Source organism: Strix aluco, chromosome 3 (genome assembly GCF_031877795.1).
Source record: "Strix aluco isolate bStrAlu1 chromosome 3, bStrAlu1.hap1, whole genome shotgun sequence".
NCBI classification, from domain to species: domain Eukaryota; kingdom Metazoa; phylum Chordata; class Aves; order Strigiformes; family Strigidae; genus Strix; species Strix aluco.
This window is the reverse complement of record NC_133933.1, coordinates 110881438-110899338: the sequence shown is the minus strand read 5'-3', so window position 1 is coordinate 110899338 and position 17901 is coordinate 110881438. Positions and strand designations below refer to the sequence as shown.

The 17901-nt window shown below is 43.7% G+C and overlaps 1 protein-coding gene across 1 annotated transcript in view; it reads left to right on the top strand.

Moving 5' to 3' along the window:
- The first annotated feature begins 6244 nt into the window (after positions 1-6244).
- Positions 6245-17901, top strand: part of ALKAL2 (ALK and LTK ligand 2) — a 13413-nt gene continuing 1756 nt past the window's right edge. Inside the window, exons 1-4 of the mRNA XM_074819967.1 lie at positions 6245-6503; positions 8982-9035; positions 9145-9225; positions 11590-11656. Coding sequence (XP_074676068.1) covers positions 6245-6503; positions 8982-9035; positions 9145-9225; positions 11590-11654 — 459 coding nt within the window. The 3' untranslated portion in view covers positions 11655-11656. The remainder of the gene's footprint in view (positions 6504-8981; positions 9036-9144; positions 9226-11589; positions 11657-17901) is intronic.

Sequence of the window (17901 nt, the reverse complement as noted above, 5' to 3'; positions counted from 1 at the left end):
TAGCATTTCCACAGTAGCTTTGCATTGGTGCAGCACTGTTGCATTGGTGCAGCACTGCAAAGCTGACTGAAGATAATTTTGAAACTGGCTCAGTAAGTGGTGCACTGGCCAATTCAGAACTGTCTTTAGCCTTGAATTTACATGCAGAGAAAAGTTATAGCCAGAAATCTGGTTTTGGTTTTTTGTTGTGGGTTTTTTTAAAACTTTCTACCAAACATCAAGCTGGCCCTGTGTGTAATACTGATAAAACATTTGGGAACTGTATCAAAGTTCTTCAGTTTTGGTTGCAGTGATGATTGATGGGATTTTAATCCTGTTGGCATTTGCATCAGGTAGGAAGTGGGGAAAGCCCTTAAAATGCTCGATTGGCTTTAATACCCCTAACATCTGTTGAAGTTTTTGTTCTAGTTACATATGTTCTCTGGCTGATTTGAGTGCTAAAGGAATTCTTAATGCCTCATCTTTACTCTCCCCAGCAGCTGTCATTGGGCATTGCCTCTGAGAGTTGGAGGCTCACAGAGATGACTGGGCCAGGTGCATAAATATTATTTTATACTTATGTACAATACATTATATTGAAAACATACTCTGCATTTTCATAACTTGGAGCAGAGATTTTGGAAAGTATCATCTGTTGAATGCAATGTAAGTATTTTTCTATATAGATTCAAAAAGTAACTATCACACATGTAGATTCCATGTGTGTGGTCAATATTTTGGAAGTCCAGCTGCCATGCCAACTGATACCCACTCAACCCAACAGAACTAGCAGTCCAATCTCATTCCATCATATTTATCTCTAGCAGGATTGACATGTAACCTGAAGATTAAATGCCTCTTTTCTTTTGTGAGGAGAAGTCTGATTTTTAAACCAACAGTGCAACTTGACTTTTTAAGATTTTTGTAAGTTGATCTGATGTTTAAGGAAAAAATGTATTTCAGAATATTGTTTTGAGGTTCTGGGGTCAATAAAGAGCAACACAAGAAGCTTTTTTATAGTCTAGTCTTAAGGATGTCCATTGGAATTTTCTCCTAAGTGTACACTCAGTTCATGTATTGGTTATGAGCCTGATTTAGACAATCAGCTCTGCTCTGCAATCACTTCAGAAAATGTTGCACTTGCTTTTATTAAATATAGATAGGAATCCTTATGTCTGTTATAATCAGCTAAAACAAGAGCATGCTTGAAACTGTAGGGCTCTTAGCATGAAAATTTCACCAGCCTTAGATGACAGAAGCTAAGAGAACATATTTTCTCATTTTCACATACACCAGGTAAATAAAAGAAGTCAAGGTATCTTTCCTTTACTGCCTTAGCATGGCATAATAGAATGGAATCGGTGAAAAAAAGTGACTTATGTGTGTTATTTAACAAAACCAGAAATTCTGCCTGGCATTTGCTCCGAATCCCAAATGTATTGCCTCTGTTTCATAACCACCAAGGGAACATGGAACAGTACACCGGTTAAAACTATCCATCAAATACTGCATTTGATCTTCTCTTTCACGTGTACTTACTTCACAATGTCCCTATTCTGAGGATCACAATGTTTACTTTAAGGACAGGGCATTTTTCATAACACTGTAGATTTATCTATTCATAGATTTTGATTGCAGAAGAGTTCACTAACTTGACATCCTATAAAAATAAGCCCAAAAAATTGCACCAGGTGTTTTTAAATGAAAGCTACCCCTCCAAGACAAGCCAAAATACTCATTGTATAGCACTTCCTCTATGATCAGCTCTCCTAGGTTCATGTTGCTTTTGAGACAGGGTTTCATATCTCCCTCTCCACCTTCTTTCAAGGAAAGCAAGCAGGTTTTTGTCCTGGCTGGGAAGGTGTGTTCATCTTTCATCTTTGCCTGAAGGGATTAAAACTTACATCTTGTAAATCCCAGAAGAATGCTTTCTTCACCATCCTGGATGCTTAGTGTTGAAAAGAGTCAGGTGCTTCCCGGTATCCAGGGAAGAAGTCCAAGAACGTGTGAGCAGTCATGACAAACAGCACACCTACTCACTTCAGAAGCCTCAGGACTCAGACTGAAGGTGGGTGGAAGTCTCGGGCATCGCAGTTTTGACAATACATATGCAGAGTAGGAGCTTGGTAGCATTTAGGCAGCTAACGTCTAGGTGGTTAGCTTAGATGGAGCCCTAAGAAGACGTACTTAAGAAAAAGTAACCTGTTGGAACATTAAATTATCATCCTAAATCTATCAGTGTGAATTTCAATTAACTCCACTAGTCACGGGAGCTGTTACACATCTTTGTATAATTCAGTGTAAACAGTTCAGAAGAGACCCTTGCCTCAGCTTCTGCACGCATAAAAAGGCAACAGACTGTTGATTTATCTACCTGGTTTCTCAGTTAATATCTCCATGGTACTTTGAGTCTATGCATATATTAGTAAATTTAAAGGGAATATTCCTGAACATTGGAATGAAAATTATCTATGATGCTACTTTGTCCTTGGTGGGTCTTTGGCCCATGCCAGCTATCCCATTCCCAGACTCATGGTGGAGTTACCTCATAAGAGGGATTAACGCAGTTTCTGATAATGTCCACTGTCTCTTCAAAAGGAAGAAAGCTACATTAGCCATATTATTCAACAGCTCACATGCCGTTCCATGCCAGCTGCTCTCCGTGCCAGACATGACAGACATGCCTGGGTACATCTAACTTACTAGGAAAGACGCAGCCTGACGTTCCTGAGTTGGTGTGCACTGAGAACACAGGCTGCTCCTTCCTTACGGGAAGGTGACCAAAAATGACACAGAAATTGTAGTTGTAAGCTAGGGGAGAACCCACCCACCAGGTGTTTAGTTGACTTCCCAAACACCTCTTTCAGTTCTGCAGCTGTATCTACCTTTTTCCGAAGAAATCACTTTGGGTGAATGTAATTGTAGAAACAGCACACCAGGCTGTATACTACCTGGCTTGTTTTCCACCTTCCCTATCTCCATTAGGTGATCCTAATGTGTCAATATTTGGCATGACTAACTTGTAAATACAGCCATTCCAAGTCATGCCATGCAAAGGGCCGTTCTTTCTCACTGTTGGAACTGCTCGTGCAATTTCTTTTTTTCCCCCGAGTCTTAAGGTCACTAGAAACAACCCACGAAGCCAAAGAAGAGGAAGGATTCTGGACTCCTGACAAAGCCTTCTTGCTCAGTCTTGCCTCTGGGTGTCTTTCTTCATCATGCGCCGCATTTTTCCTTTTTTCTTTTTTTTAGTTAACTTCAGGAAGACTGCATGGGCTAAGGTTTTTGTAGCAACAGCCATACATGCCATTTCTATGCTGTTTTTAAAGGAAAGCCAAATCAGCTAATACAGGTAAAAATAATCAAGCAGTAGCTGGGGAATACAACGGCACAAAGTGAGCGCCGTGGCGGCAGTGCCGTGAAGCGGCAATGGCCGTTTTCGCCGCGCTCTGTCCGGCCGCTGGCGGACGCCGGCCCGCACCGCTCCCCCCGCCCGCCTCTGCCCGGCGGGAGGCGGCGGCTCCGCCACCGCGAACGGCCGCCGCCGGCCCCTCGCGCGCGCGTGGCGGGCCCCTCGCGGCGGCGGCGCCCCTCAGCGCCGCCTGGCGGCGGGCGGCGGCGGCTCCAAGTCCCAAGCTCGGCAGCGGCCGCTGGGGGTCGCCGTTGCCGCTGCCCGCGGCGCCCGCGCTACCTGTCCGCGGTGGCCGTGAGGGGCCGCGCGGGCGGCGGCGGGGGGCGGCCGTGGCCGCCGTTACCGAGTGCGCCCCGCGGCTCGGCCGCCGCCGCCTCCTCGGGAGGCGGGTCCCGAGCGCCGCCCGCTCCCGCCCCGCCGCCTTTCGGGGCTTGGGAAGTACGCCCGCCACGCGGTCCGGGCCCGTGTTTGCCCGTTTTCGGCTGCCAAGGGAGAGGTTTGTCCACACAATCAAAGTAAACAGGAAAGTTCAGCCGGATCGGGTTTCACCCCGCGCCGCGCCACACGTCCCGAGGGGCTCCGCGGGGAGCGCGGCGGCGGACTGGGGCCGAGCACACTTATGGTGGGGCGGGGGCTGTCGCAGGAGGGGTCCGGCTTCTGCAGGGGAGCACAGCGCTGCCGGCAGGCTGTGCCCCCCCCCCACGCCTCCGCCGCCGGCTCCGCTTCGCTCGGGCTGTCACCCTCTGCTGAGGGAGCCGGCGGCTGAGGCAGCCGGCGGGGCTCTGCTGCCGGTGGCTCTGCCTTCGCCCTCCTCCTCCTCACCCCACCCGGCCCCGCTGGGAGCGCTTCCAGGCAGCGCCGCGCCGAGCGCCCAGGAAGCCGCCTCGCCCCCCGGGACTGCCTTTGCCAAGAATCGGCGAGAACGGCGACACGCCCGCCTCTTCCACGCGGACCCCGCTCCAGCCACCTCTCCGCGGCCTTCCCGGTCAGCGGGAGCAGAAAATAACTCTCCTCTTCCCCGGCAGCTCGCCCCCGCCCCAACATCTCCCCTTCCCCGCCGCAGCCCGGCCCGGAGTTCCCGGTACACAGGCGGCTTCCCCGCCCGCCCCCGCCGCCCGGCCCCCCGCGGGGCACGGCGGGGAGCGCGGCGGCTGCGGCCGCGGGGCCGGGGACCCGCCTGACGGGGAGCCGCGCCAAGGCCATGAATATTTCAGAGGCTCCTCAGCGCGTTTCTAATTAAAGGCTCGGGCGCGGCGCGCCCCCCCCCGCCCCAGACCCGTCCCCCATCTTCCTGCCGCCGCCCCCTCCCGCTCCCCACACACACGCTTGGGACCGTCTCCTTACGTCGGAGAGAGGCGAAGGAGTGACTGAGCCCTGCCCGGGAGAGCCGAGCGAGGGGGAGGGACGGGGGGGACCGGGGCGGGAGGGAAGGGAGGGCAAGAAGGGGGGGCTTGTGCAAGCAGCGACGCTCCCGAGGTTGCCAAGTGGACTTTTATTGTTTTCCACCCACTTCCAAGTCGATACTATCTGCCGTCTCATGTCCATCCTATAGCCTATATAAGCGGCTGCGCTGGGACTGGCGGCGATGGAGTAGTTGGTGGATACGGCGGGAGCGCAGGGACGGGAGGGGGGTGGGCGGGCCAGCCGCGCAAAACTTGGACTCCCCGCCGCTCGTGGGCTGCTGCCGTCCGGGGAGACCCGGGGGAGCGGCTCCCGAGGGGAAGACACCTCGGCTTCTGGGACGGAGAGACAGGTAAAGCGGCCGGGAAGGGCCGGCAACCCTCCTTCCTCCCCGTCTCTCTCTCGCTCTCCCCACGCCCCCACCCCTCCCGCCCCGCCGAGCCGGAGCGCTGCGGGCGGCGGGGCCGGCGGCACTGCGGGGCCACGCCGGTGACGGGCCACGCCGGTGACAGCCCGCGGGCGGCGGGGGCCGCCGGCGAAGGAGGCACGGGAGAGCGGCCGCACGCAGCGCGGGGTTGCCGTGTGCGGGGGCCGCCGCCGCGGGCCCCGGCGCGGGGGGCAGTGAGCCGTCCGAAGGCCAGCGGCTCCGGGGCCGAGGCAACGTCCCCCGCCGCCGCCGGTTGCCGCTCCCTGCTACTCCCCGTGGGGGTGGCCGTGGCCGCTGGCGCCCCTTCCCCGAGCTGGGAGGGCGAACGGACCGAGAGAGCGAAGCTGGCGTTGCCGCGCCCTGTGCCGGGCGGCTGCCCCTGGACGGCTGCCCCCCAGCCGCGCACCGGCCGTCCCGCCGCTCCTGCCCGCAGCCGCGGCGCGGAGCCCCGCAGCGAGGAGGGGGGGGCCGGGGGGGAGCTCGCTCGGTGCGCAGCTGCCGCGGCTCTCCGGCAAAAAAAAAACTTCGGGGAAAGTTGTCGCCCTTCGCCCGCGCTCCTCCGCTCCGCGGCCGCGGGCGGGGCGGGGCGGTACGCGCCGCTAGCCCGTCGCGCCCGGGGATCTGCTCCGCCGGGGCGCAGGGAGAGAGAGCGGGGTCCGGCCGCGGCCCCCCTCGCCTCGCCCCGCTCCGCGGTTGCGCCGCCCGCGGGGCCCCGGGGGCGCGCGCTGCCTGGCGGGCGCTGCCCGCGGCGCTGGGGCGGGGCGGGCGCTGCCGGCCCGGGCGCACCCACCCCGCGCTGCCGGCCCCCCGCAGCCCGGCGGGGGCTGCGAGCGGGCTGCGCTCCGGCCCGGGCACCCTGCGGGGCTGTCTACGCGCTCTCCTCCCGGAATGTGTCAGATTTCACCCCCCCGAGTCTCCCCACCTCCGACCCACCCCCGTTTTTCTCCTCCAGTGAAATAGGAGGCCTCCCACAGCGGCGGATCCTTCCTTTCCGTCTGCTCCGGCACCCTTCAAGTCAGACTGCAATGAGCGGACTGAGGTCTCCTGGGCTGCTGGGGCTGGTGCTCTTAATGCTCTCAGCAGGATATTGCAAAGAGAAAACTGACTCCGCAGATTTGAAGGACCGGCAAAGTCTCTTAAATCTGATCATGGAGATCATTCAGGAACTGAAGAGGTACCACCTGGAGAAGGACAGTGGGGTGCAGTACTTCTCCAAGCACGACTATAACTTAGATCGAAGGGAAGTGGCAGACTACGGAGGATACCAGGACGAGCAGAGAGTTGGTAAGTCACAGTCCATGACTTAGGAGACCTTTTTTTTTCTCTAGGGTGCCTTGGTGAATGAGACATCACATCAGGTTACTAATTTTATATCAAGAATTCACCGCTCAAAATACCTGCCCATTTCCCTTGGTATCAGAAACAGACACAGACGGCAAATGTGGAATGGAAAAACTCCATTCGCATCTCAGAGTCTCTTACTCTCTGGATAATGTACTCAACTGAAAGTCCGACTTCCAGCTTTGAACGAAACCTATTAATAAAGGAAAAGACTGAAATGGGCTGAAATCAAAGAAATAAGGGATGAAAACACTCTTTTTCCTGGAAGTTTACCACTTTTTAAAATATGCGTGGTTTAAGTCTTTCTTGGAAATGACCCTAGCAAGGATTCCCCTGCAGGACTATAGCATGTCCTTATAGATCTCACATCTAGAAGTTTTTCCTGCAGTTCAGCTTCATTAAACTTTTCACCCTGCTTGTTAGTCCCTTTTGTACTCCAGAGGTAGCACCTTTGAAATACTAGGGAACTGGAACAGAGTACTGCTCAGTCACTGTACCAGCTATGGCCACCCTGGGACACTCCTGCAGTCATCCCTCCACTCGTTTGAGTGGCTCTTCTCTAACCTCCGGTGAAAGCCCAGGGTTGTTTGTAAGACGTCCAGGGTTGTACGGAGCATCCGGAAGCAGTCGTACCACACCACGTAGTGATGGATAGTTACCGCTCAGTTTCGTGATGTACTTCTGTGCATCCAGTTGAAAGTTGATTTGGCTTCTGCTGCTGCCATGTCTAATTTACTCTTCAGTCATTCCCAAACCCCTACAGCATTACTGCTGCTTATCTTACCCCTCCTACTGAAAGTGACTTCCTGAATATTTTCCAGCAGATGTCTACTCACCTTCTTCCAAACTGGCTTTCATTTTGCTAGTATGATATTTATTTTTGCTTTATTGATCTCATAAAGCTTCATTGTACCTTTTCTTCATTGTTATCCATATTCAAACATCCTCACGATTTGCATTTGTTGGTGGTTGTCATGAAAATGTTACTTCTCCATCTGGATCATTAATGAATATACAAAGGAAGACAATTTTGTTCCACTTAAGATCAGCATAGTGAGAACATTTCGTTTTATAAATGTTGAAAAGTTAAAGAGGCCAGGCTAAGCAGGGAATCCTGATCTGCACAACTCGATCTCAACATGGAACGTGGGAATGTTTTTTGGCCACCCTGCATCAGCATATTGGTGCAAAACTATTGGTGTGTGTTGAACAGTTATCTACGTAAATAATAAACCTACTTCAGAGCAGATTAGTTAGTGGTGTCATTGACTCCTAAGCAGGATTTTTCATTCTGTTATTAAAATGGGAGTTATTCCCAGTAACCCTGAAAAGGAACTACTGCTTAGAGTCTTTCATTTCAGTTTTGGCATCACTTTCCCAGTGAGCCTGTCCCATGGGAAATTTCTGAGTGAAGCATGTGTGTTTTTAATGCTCTTCATGACATAATTAGGTCAAATACGATAAGGTCAATTTTACTTACACTGACTAAAGTTAGAAGTAAATGAAGAATGACTTTCGAGAAGTGTCTAACCTCACAAGTGAATCAGATCTGGATGGAAATGCTCTCTGCTTTATATCTGATAAGAGGTGTCAGGGGAATGAAAAAGGCTGCTCAGGCATTTATGGTCAAATAAATAAAGCACCATGTAGTGTACCACACACAATCAGCACTAAGCTATCAGCATAGAGTTCGTAACAGAAAGCAATCAAAGATAGCTGTAAATCAGGAAGACACAAGCAAGGGTTAGGGCTAAAATGGATTTCAGTAAACCAGTTTCATTTTGCCATCTGCTGAACACAAAACGCAAGGCGGTAAACCACAAACGGAGGGAGCCAGGAGAGAGCAATTTGCTTGGGATAATTTCCTGTGAATTTTATTTACTGCTAGAGGGAGAAAAAAAAAAAAGATTCCTGTAAGTAGATCAATCCAGTTTCATGATTACCACAGGACAGTGCTTGTACAAACATACCTGTGACAAAAGAGTGGATACATTTGCATGAGAATTAGAAGACACTAAACCAAACTTGAATATATCTTTGGGTCTCTACTGCTAGTGGAATATGTCATTTCCAAACTAAAATTTCTGGAAGAATTTATAGTTAAACTTGGTAATGCAATTCATAGAGAGCTAAAATCTGACTTACAGTTAATCGTCATCTGCGTTAATGACTGCACACCTAACAGACATTGCTTGTTTCATCATCACAGTGTGTTTCACAGTGCATTTTACAGTGGTTTCTTATGTGAAACAATGCTTGCAGTTTGGCCTACTGTATGCAAATGACTTCCGACCTCTGTGCCCCTCTCAGGACGTAGCGATGATGTTCGCTGGACAGAGTTTATTCCCTGTCCTCATACTATGCTTGGCAAGCATAGTTCCAGTGCAGCAGAGTGACTACACTTTTTTTTCTGTCCAACAGAAATAGTTCCCAGAGATCTGAGGATGAAAGACAAATTTTTAAAGCATTTAACAGGTATGTTTTAATTTTGCATTGATATCCATCATTTCACATACATACCATAAACTGTACTCTTCTTCCTGTGAGCTGTGCTGATTCATAACTGATTTTTTCTTTCTTTCAGGTCCACTCTACTTTAGCCCAAAATGTAGTAAACACTTTCATCGGCTTTATCACAATACAAGGGACTGCACCATCCCAGCATGTAAGTGCCAAAACCAGAGACTTTCATAAAAACCCAGAAAACTCTAAAATAGCTCTATAATGTACCAGTAGTGATACAATGTTACAATACATTCTTTGCAATGAAGAATTTGGAGTGCTCTAACATACTAAGTACGCTTTACAGCGTTGCTAGAACAGCATCAGCATTACAGTGAGGAAAACACAACTTTTTCATGGCAAACACACTGCATAGAATGGCTGTAAACACTGCTTCCTTAGGTACTGATGTGTATGCCTCCTCGGTTCCAAACCAGAGGTGTTTGTTTTTCATAGGAACACGACTCCTTTTGCAAACCTCTGATATTTAATTGCTAGTGCTTCAATTTCAAGATAGGATCAGAAATGCAGGTGGGATTATTTCATTATTTATGTAGAACATTTTATATTTTGACTGTTCAGCTACCAATCTACCAGTGATGTTGGCAGTGGATCTTTGCAATGCTTGTCTTCAGTGAATTACAAAAGTGTAACTGCCTAACGCTTAGTAAACAAAAAATCTTTTAAAAAAGTGCTGATGGACACAAATAAGAAAACGCAGCTTATGATATCTCATCAGTGTTAATGGCACAGAGAATTTAAAAAAAAAGAAAATCAAACACTGACATTTATCAGTCAGTAGATGTTACTCCAGATTCATACTGAGGTGGACCTGTTGACTAAGCAGACGCTATTTTAGTACAGCCTTTTCAGAATGGAAGCACACTTTATTTTACTTGTCTGAGGTCAACCAGTTGGGTCAGTAGCAGAGCTGGGAATAGAAACAAGAGTTACAGATTCCAAGTTTTAAGTATTAATAAATATTTCAGTCCAATATATTTTAAAGGCATATTTGGTAAGAATTGCAGACTTTTTCCCTATTTGTAAGGCTTCAGATTAGGAATACCTTGGAAAGATAAGGATTTATAGATAATGGCTAACAAGATCACATTCTGTTTACATGGATGGAGATGGAAGTTGTTCATAACTAGTCTGTTTTGAACAAGCAAAACAGTCATATTACCTTTTTTGTAAGGTTCACAACACAAACATCATTTGACTCGGCACTAATGAGTACTCCGAGCTGTGAAGCTAAAAACTAGTTGGGTCTTAAAGTCTGAATTAGCCTTTTACTCCTGACAGGTGACATACCCACCAACATAATGTCTGGGTAATGGAGGATAATTTGTATGAATGGCAGTTATAGCATATCTATGCTGTGAGTTAGGGATTGTTAACATTGCATCTCTAGGAAACATTAGATGTAGTTACTCATTAATGAAGTAATGCCTAACGAAAATCAACATCAGTCACCGGACTGGACTGACTAGCGTCTCCTTAAAGTAACATTCTTCTAGAAAAATGAGGTAAACAACCTGCTTTAATTCTTCATGGACATGCATGATATTACTTTTTGATAATATCCTGATGTCAGGTAATACTTACTGTTCATTCTATGTAGAAATTCAAAGGCCAAACAACAGAGAAATTAAAAGCATCTGTGATGCTGCAACATGGGGGCAGCCAGTACAAAAGCATTTTGTCAGAATAACTTCTAGTACTTTGTACAGCATAGTATCATCAGCACCTAAAAAGTAATTTACTCTGCTGTCTGTCCATAACCAACTTTCACAATAATTGCTTTGTTAGCCATATTAGAGAAAAAAAAAATGTTGATTTTGTAGTTTTGCATTGGTTCTACCCCTTATTATGAATGCATCAAAAAGCAGAAGGTACCTAAAAGAAGAACTACTAACAGTAGGAATAGAGTGGAAAAAACAATTTTACTAGTTTTAAGATGAAAATTGATACAGTTATGAATGGATTTGTAAGATGTGGTCACCTACTCAGGCTGGACTTAAAACTTCTATGACTAGGAGATGTTATTTGTCTAATTTAACAGTTTTTCCAGGAAGAAAATTTATTGGAGAGTTGCAGTACTTAAGTTGATAGACTTGCTGACTGAGGGCTAAGTTTCAAAGACGAGTGAGCACTACTTATTCTTCCTCTAGTATGGAAATACTAGTCACATGTTTAGATTCCACATTGAAGCACGGACACAGATGTATAAATTTTCATACATGCGTACACTTGGAGAGCCTCCAAGCACATTCATGCTATTTGTTTATAGGTAGTACATAGGCAGAAGTCAGTTGCATAGTTATATGTGCCATTAGATATGGCTTTCAGTTACACAATTTTTACACACTCCATTTCCAAGTCTAATGAGCTGATTTCTATACTCTTGCAAATGAAGGTGTTCATTGAACTTTATTATGACAATAATAAGCACACCGTTACCAATTTTGATTTTTAAAGGCAAAACTGGTTACTTTAGTAATCTATTTATGGTCTTTTTTCATGACAGACTATAAAAGATGTGCCAGGCTTCTTACTCGGTTGGCAGTAAGCCCAATGTGCATGGAAGGATAAAGGTAAGTTTTTTCATAACAGTAATGACATTCTGCTGCACAGCAAAGCAGTGGATTTTGTTTCATACATGAAAATTCATAGGAGTATAATAACAATTGTCCTTTGGCTAAGGTATTCCCCATTCCCCTCTCAGAGTACTTGAAGTAACTGGCTTAATCTGGCTAATATTGGCAATAAATAAAGGGTACCCCCTACTGGAAGTCATTATATAGAAGTCCACATGCATCAGCTGTGAATTATTCACAGCAGCATACAGTTAGCAGATAGTGAATTTGTTACAGAACAAAACACAACAGCTGTAGCTTATTTGTGAAGAGTTGACTCAGTGCACAATTGCCTGTACTGGCAGCAGCAGCCCTTTTATATGTGCAGCTGTAGGTCCATGGTGTACATTTTAGTATGAGTTAATATATAACTAGCTATACATGAAAGCTTTATAAATGCAGATAGGTTGCAGGTGCTTTTATAGTAATTTAATTAAAATGTATTATTAGTAGCATTGATAAACTAACTGTAAGCTACTCTGATTTCTTGGGATTTTCATTGTGTTCACCTCTCATGTCTATGGGTTTATTCCCTCCCTTTTTGCCTAGACGTAACTCTAATTCCTACAAATACTTGGAGAATTTCACCATGTGCCAAAATAAAAACAAAAGCCAACCAACCAAAAAAGTACTTCAAACTATCTATTTCTAGAAAACTGACATGCAATAATACAAAAGGACTAATTTACATTCTGTCCTCAACCTTTACCTGAGACAAAAATGTGAACTCTGACAAAGGGATATGTAATAACCCATATGGATTTGTCAGTAACAAATGCTGTCAAACCAAGATATTTTCACTCTCTGACAAAATACACATCTTGTGGAGAGAGTCAGTGAGAAAAAGCAATAGATGTTAAGCATCTTAGTTTATTTTTTTAAAGCATTGACACCATTTTGCATGGCATTCTCATAAGCTATGGAAATGTGATCAAGATAAATGTACAAATGTCTGGAAAAGAAATACAAGTAAGTTATTAGTGCTTCACTGTCAAACTGGAAAAAAGTATTGAGCAGAGTCACACAGCTTCATTATGGGTATGGTATTGTTTAATAATTTCATTAATAACTTTGGTGATAGAAGACAGCATATTTATGGATGGCAGTAGTGTAGAAGCAACCATGATAGAGTACAATCTTGAAATTGAACATATTCTTGGAAAATTAGGTGGATAGTCTAAAAACAGGATAAAATTTAAAGGAAAGAGCAGAATTATGAAGTCATACAAGAGTAATCAACTGCAGAAATAAAAGGTAAGTTATGAATAGCTAGACATAGTTCTGTAAAAAATGTAGGGGTTGCAGTGGATCACAAAGTAAGCATGTCAACCATGTCACACTTAAAAAAAGACAAACAACATACAGGAATTTATGAATAGAAACACTGTTTATAAACACCTGAAATCATCAGGTGTTCCTGGAATACTGTATTTAATTAAGGACACCATGAAGACATATGGGTGCTTCTTGTAAGAGCCTGAAGAGCAACATGGATGATCAAAGACCTAGAAAACTCAATTTACAAGCACAGCTAAAAGGAATTGGGATTATTTAACCTAAAGAAAAGACTGCAGGGGAACATGATGGAGCTGTTCAATTTCATAAAAAGTGGCTACAAGCCATTCTCTCTATCCAGTGTGCATAAATAAGACATAATTTGTTTAACTTTGCATCAAGAAAGGATTCCATCTAGACATTAGGAAAGACTTTTCTAATGGCCAGGGCAGAGGTAATACATTAAATCATTAGATGTAACTCAGCATCCTGACTTTACGCTAAACTCAACACTTTAAATATTTTCTGCCTGAATTCCTAAAATATACCTAAACTAGCCCAGCTTCAATGCAGAATGTTTCTAATGTCCAGTAACTGTTACATTACTTGTTGTCTTAATTTGAAACATGCAGCCATAAAGATGAATCTCTTATCCATACATCGTGTGTTCAGGGATGGAATCGTGGAAACAATGAATTAATAGTACAATTAATACAATAGTGTAAGGACAAATAAAAGTTAGCAACTTGGTAAATCCTTTGATCTAACTAGGAAAGATGACAGGGATTCAACCTTTCAATTATAAAATCCAGAAAGCAAGGAACAAATTAGCTATTATATGATACTTATTTGTGAACAGTAAGTGAATAATATTGTTACCAATACTAATAAACAGATGCATCAGAGTAGGGAATTCTCCCTTTCCTTAGAAAGTTTGATCTGTATCTTTACATCCTATCATGTAAACACAAACTCATAATATGAAGGAACAGTAAATTTGCTCCCATCTCAAGCTGGGAGTCTATTTAAAAAAAGTCCATCTCTTTTTGCCAGACAACTCCTTTACTCAACTAGTAGGCATGTTTCAATGTAACAAGCCTCCACTTCTGTTATTCTCCTCACAGACACAAATCATTAGTACTGTCAGCACTCTTAAGCAATCTCTATTAGTGGAAAGGAAGGCTTTCTCTACCACATAGGCCTTGAGATCTACAGGTGTCTCCATAAAATTAATCATCCTTCCTCCTCAAAGCTTTTCCACTGCATCAGTTAAATTTGTGTGGGCTAGACATACCCTCTCACAGAAAAGTATAATGCAGGCTTTATTTGTTTTCATCATTTCACAGACTGAGCTATAGAGAAATGGGTTATGTATTTTTCCACTTACCAAACCATCCTTTTTCTCCACAAAGTATATAGTTATCATTAGTCCAAGGTGTTTTCAAGAAGTTTCAAAGTTCTGAACATAGTGCCACTTATACATAGCAAGACAAGATTTCAAAGCCATTTCTTAAGATGGCTTTCTAGTGTAAGAGTTTATTTACAGTCTGGCAATAGGTAAACACTTCTGGTTTCTGCCATAAGGCTACTAGTTAGTATCAGTTCTCAAGCTCGGACGAACTCCTGAATATTAGGTAACAAAATTTTATGATGTGATACTTCTCCGCAAAGGTCTAAATTCACAGGTAGAATTTGACCATTTATATTAATTGTGATCACTAATACAATTAAAATAATCTTTTTAAACTCTTATATCATAAACTAGTGAAATAGCACATTCTTAATTATCCACAACTACTGTTTTTTTCCCAACAAATTAGATTTCCTGTGTTGGTCAGTAGCTGATTTTCATTTTCTTGGAGGCTTATGAGTAGGTTGGGCTATAGATCAACTATTGTTTTTTGATACTTCGGCAAACTAGTAGTTTTGGTGCATTTTTCAGATCCACAGATATCTGTCCATGTTTAGAGACCAACTGGGAGGGAAGAAAAAACAAAGGATAGATTTGGTTTTTATTTGTACTTAAAATGCATTTTGGACTATTGTAGCTTTAAAGCACACAAGACATTGAAACTCAGTGATAAGCTCAAACAAGAAAGTAAGATGTGAAAAAAGGAATTAAGCATCCATTACATCACAATACATACCTAAGGTGGGTGGGCATCTGCGATACAAGTGTATTAGGGACCCCTCCACTTTTTCTCATTTATCCTACACATATGTAACTGGGCTCCATCTTCTGTCTCTTTTTCTAGAGCATATGTTCACACTTTGTCTGTCCCACAGATACTAGCAACGCAGGGGGCCCAGTAGCAGCACTTTTACTTCTTGAGGTTGCAGGAGTAAAGCCATAGCAGCATATTTGTATTACCGCATCACTCAGTAGTCCTCTTCTTTTTTTCCAATCAGCAACCCAGGCCCATTCCCTGGGTTGCTACCAGCATCGTCTCAGACTACTTTTATTCTGCAACACCTTCTCGTGTTCAACACAGCTATGCTGGAGTCCTGCCCTTGATTCTCTTTTTTTGTTCTGTTCTTCAGCCTCATTTTTCTCCCAGTTTCCTAATAGTTCCTATACTCCATGCTTGCTTTGCTCCACCCCATGCAGATACATCCAACAACCATTATGTTGTCCATATCTGCAGCAGATAAGAAATGTCAGGAACAACATTCCTGAAGTCTTCACCTAAAGTTCCCTATTCACATCTTGTGGATTTCCTGTGACAGATGGTGATGAATCTGAAAAAGAAAATCTGGCCTCTTTGACAGCATTTATCACAATTACTTTGGCTACAGTCATACAGATTTTACTGCTTTTGTTTGAAAATGGCAATTGCTACTGTTGGGGCCCTCCCTTTTCCACTACCTGCTCTTTAAGTGTTTGTGATCTCGTAACATATGCTTAAAACCTCCTTGTACCATAAGGTGTAGTTCAAGGACTAAGGACTGCATTATCACGTATGATTACATACTTCCGTTCTGAAGATTTCTTCTAATTATTACACTGACAAGTATTTATGTACTTTTAACTTTTTTTTAAACTTTCTACAGTTCTTTCAAATGAACAAAGTAAAACTAGTGACACAAACAGTTTTACACTAATAAATACTAGTGGTGCAAGTCATAGGAATCTTGGGGTAAGCAGAGAAAATGAGCTTTATATACTATAAAAAGTATATGAAAAAATCTAACAGCTGCTTGTTTCCTAGAGAAGCAGATATAATTAACTATATTTAAAGGAAAAGCAACAGATACAGTATTTCTTGCTTAAAGTACATGATAGGGCAAGAATAAATATATATACATATGAAGGTTAAAGATTCTTTATAAAATTCCTAATAAGCTAATAAAATTCCTAAAAAGCACACTGATAACTGAAATGTCCTTTGGAACTCTGAAAAATCTGTGTAAACTCCTCAAGATGTATTGACCATACTAGTAATATATGTTAAAAAAACCTGAAAATACAAGATAAACTTGGGACACTTTAAATGCATAAAGAAAAAACTGAAACCACACTAAATATCCCATATCCATACTATATACTCAGTATTTCAAACTATTCTTAAACCAGAATATTTGGGCTCTTAAATTTAGCTTCAAGTGTTTTATAACAATAGAAACAACAGCCCTTTAATTGCTTTCTCTTACAAAATTTGTTATCCAAACATCAAGTGCACTCAAGAAATGTCAGACACTTTCATTTCATAAAAGAAGTGAAGGTTTAATTAAGATCTAGATTTTGCCTATTATTCAGTGAAGGCAGACCCTTTTTTTCTAGAAAGTACAGCTTGATCCATCATCTACAACTTCCCATGACATGTCCAATCACCTCTGCTTGGTGACAGGTAGCTCCCGGGATAACCAATGTAAGACTTTTATCAGAACTATTGCTTTGAATTAAATAGGCAGCCAGGGTTCATGCTTACTAGCATGGGTAGTCCAACTTTCTTAAGAGGCAATTCTGAGCTTTCCTTACTATGGGATCTCTGTGGCTAGCACCAGATGTAACACTAAGATCTTTATCACCTTCAATGCAGGGATCTCCGTGAGCTGACTGACGCTCACATTAGAGCAGACTTCCACCTGGGTGTTCATACTTGGGGAAGGAATTTTTTGATGTTACCACATGGAAGTTCGGGTACAAAACCCTACTGGCACAATATTTTAAAGTTTATATTGATATTTAAAGCACTAAATTATTCTCTTACATAGATTAGCTTTCTCTTACAGAGTTTATCATCATGCACAGATAATGCCTAGAACCAAACTTGGAAAGCTGTAATATGCCTTTACAATAGCTTTCATTTGTGCTTTTTAAAATTGGAACAATTCTATGGTTTGGTTGGTTTCAGCTAATATTGCTGGTTGGGTTTGCGTTTTGGTTTTTTCTTTGTTTTTAATTTGCATTAGCAAGAATCAAATATAATCAAATCAGTAAGAATCAAATAGAATCAAATCAATAAGAATCAAAAGAGGAGAAAGGAGCTGTATAGCTACCTATGTTCTCAACAGAGATTGTAGTCAAATAGTATTCAGGATCTTCACTAAGCCTAACCACCATCCTTCAGCTAAATTCCAGTCTAATTTTCCTAGACGGATACATATAACATAGACTATGTGAAATGGAAAAAAAAGAACAACAGATTGATCAGTACTAAAAATCTGGGGCCTTTTCAAGGGTTTCTGAAAAGGCCAGGGATTTACAAAACTGTTTAGCTGAGCACTGGGAATCTATGACCCAGAGCTTTTCATGAGATATCCATACAAAGGCAGGTATAGGTGAGATGACAGATGAGCATCCTATCCACTTCCAGTTTTTCACCCTCAGTGAGCTGCATATTCCCATTAGTCCTGAAAAAAACTATTAAACTCTCAGTTTAACTCGTCAGTTGTACCACACACTGATCAAACCAAAAGCATGTTAT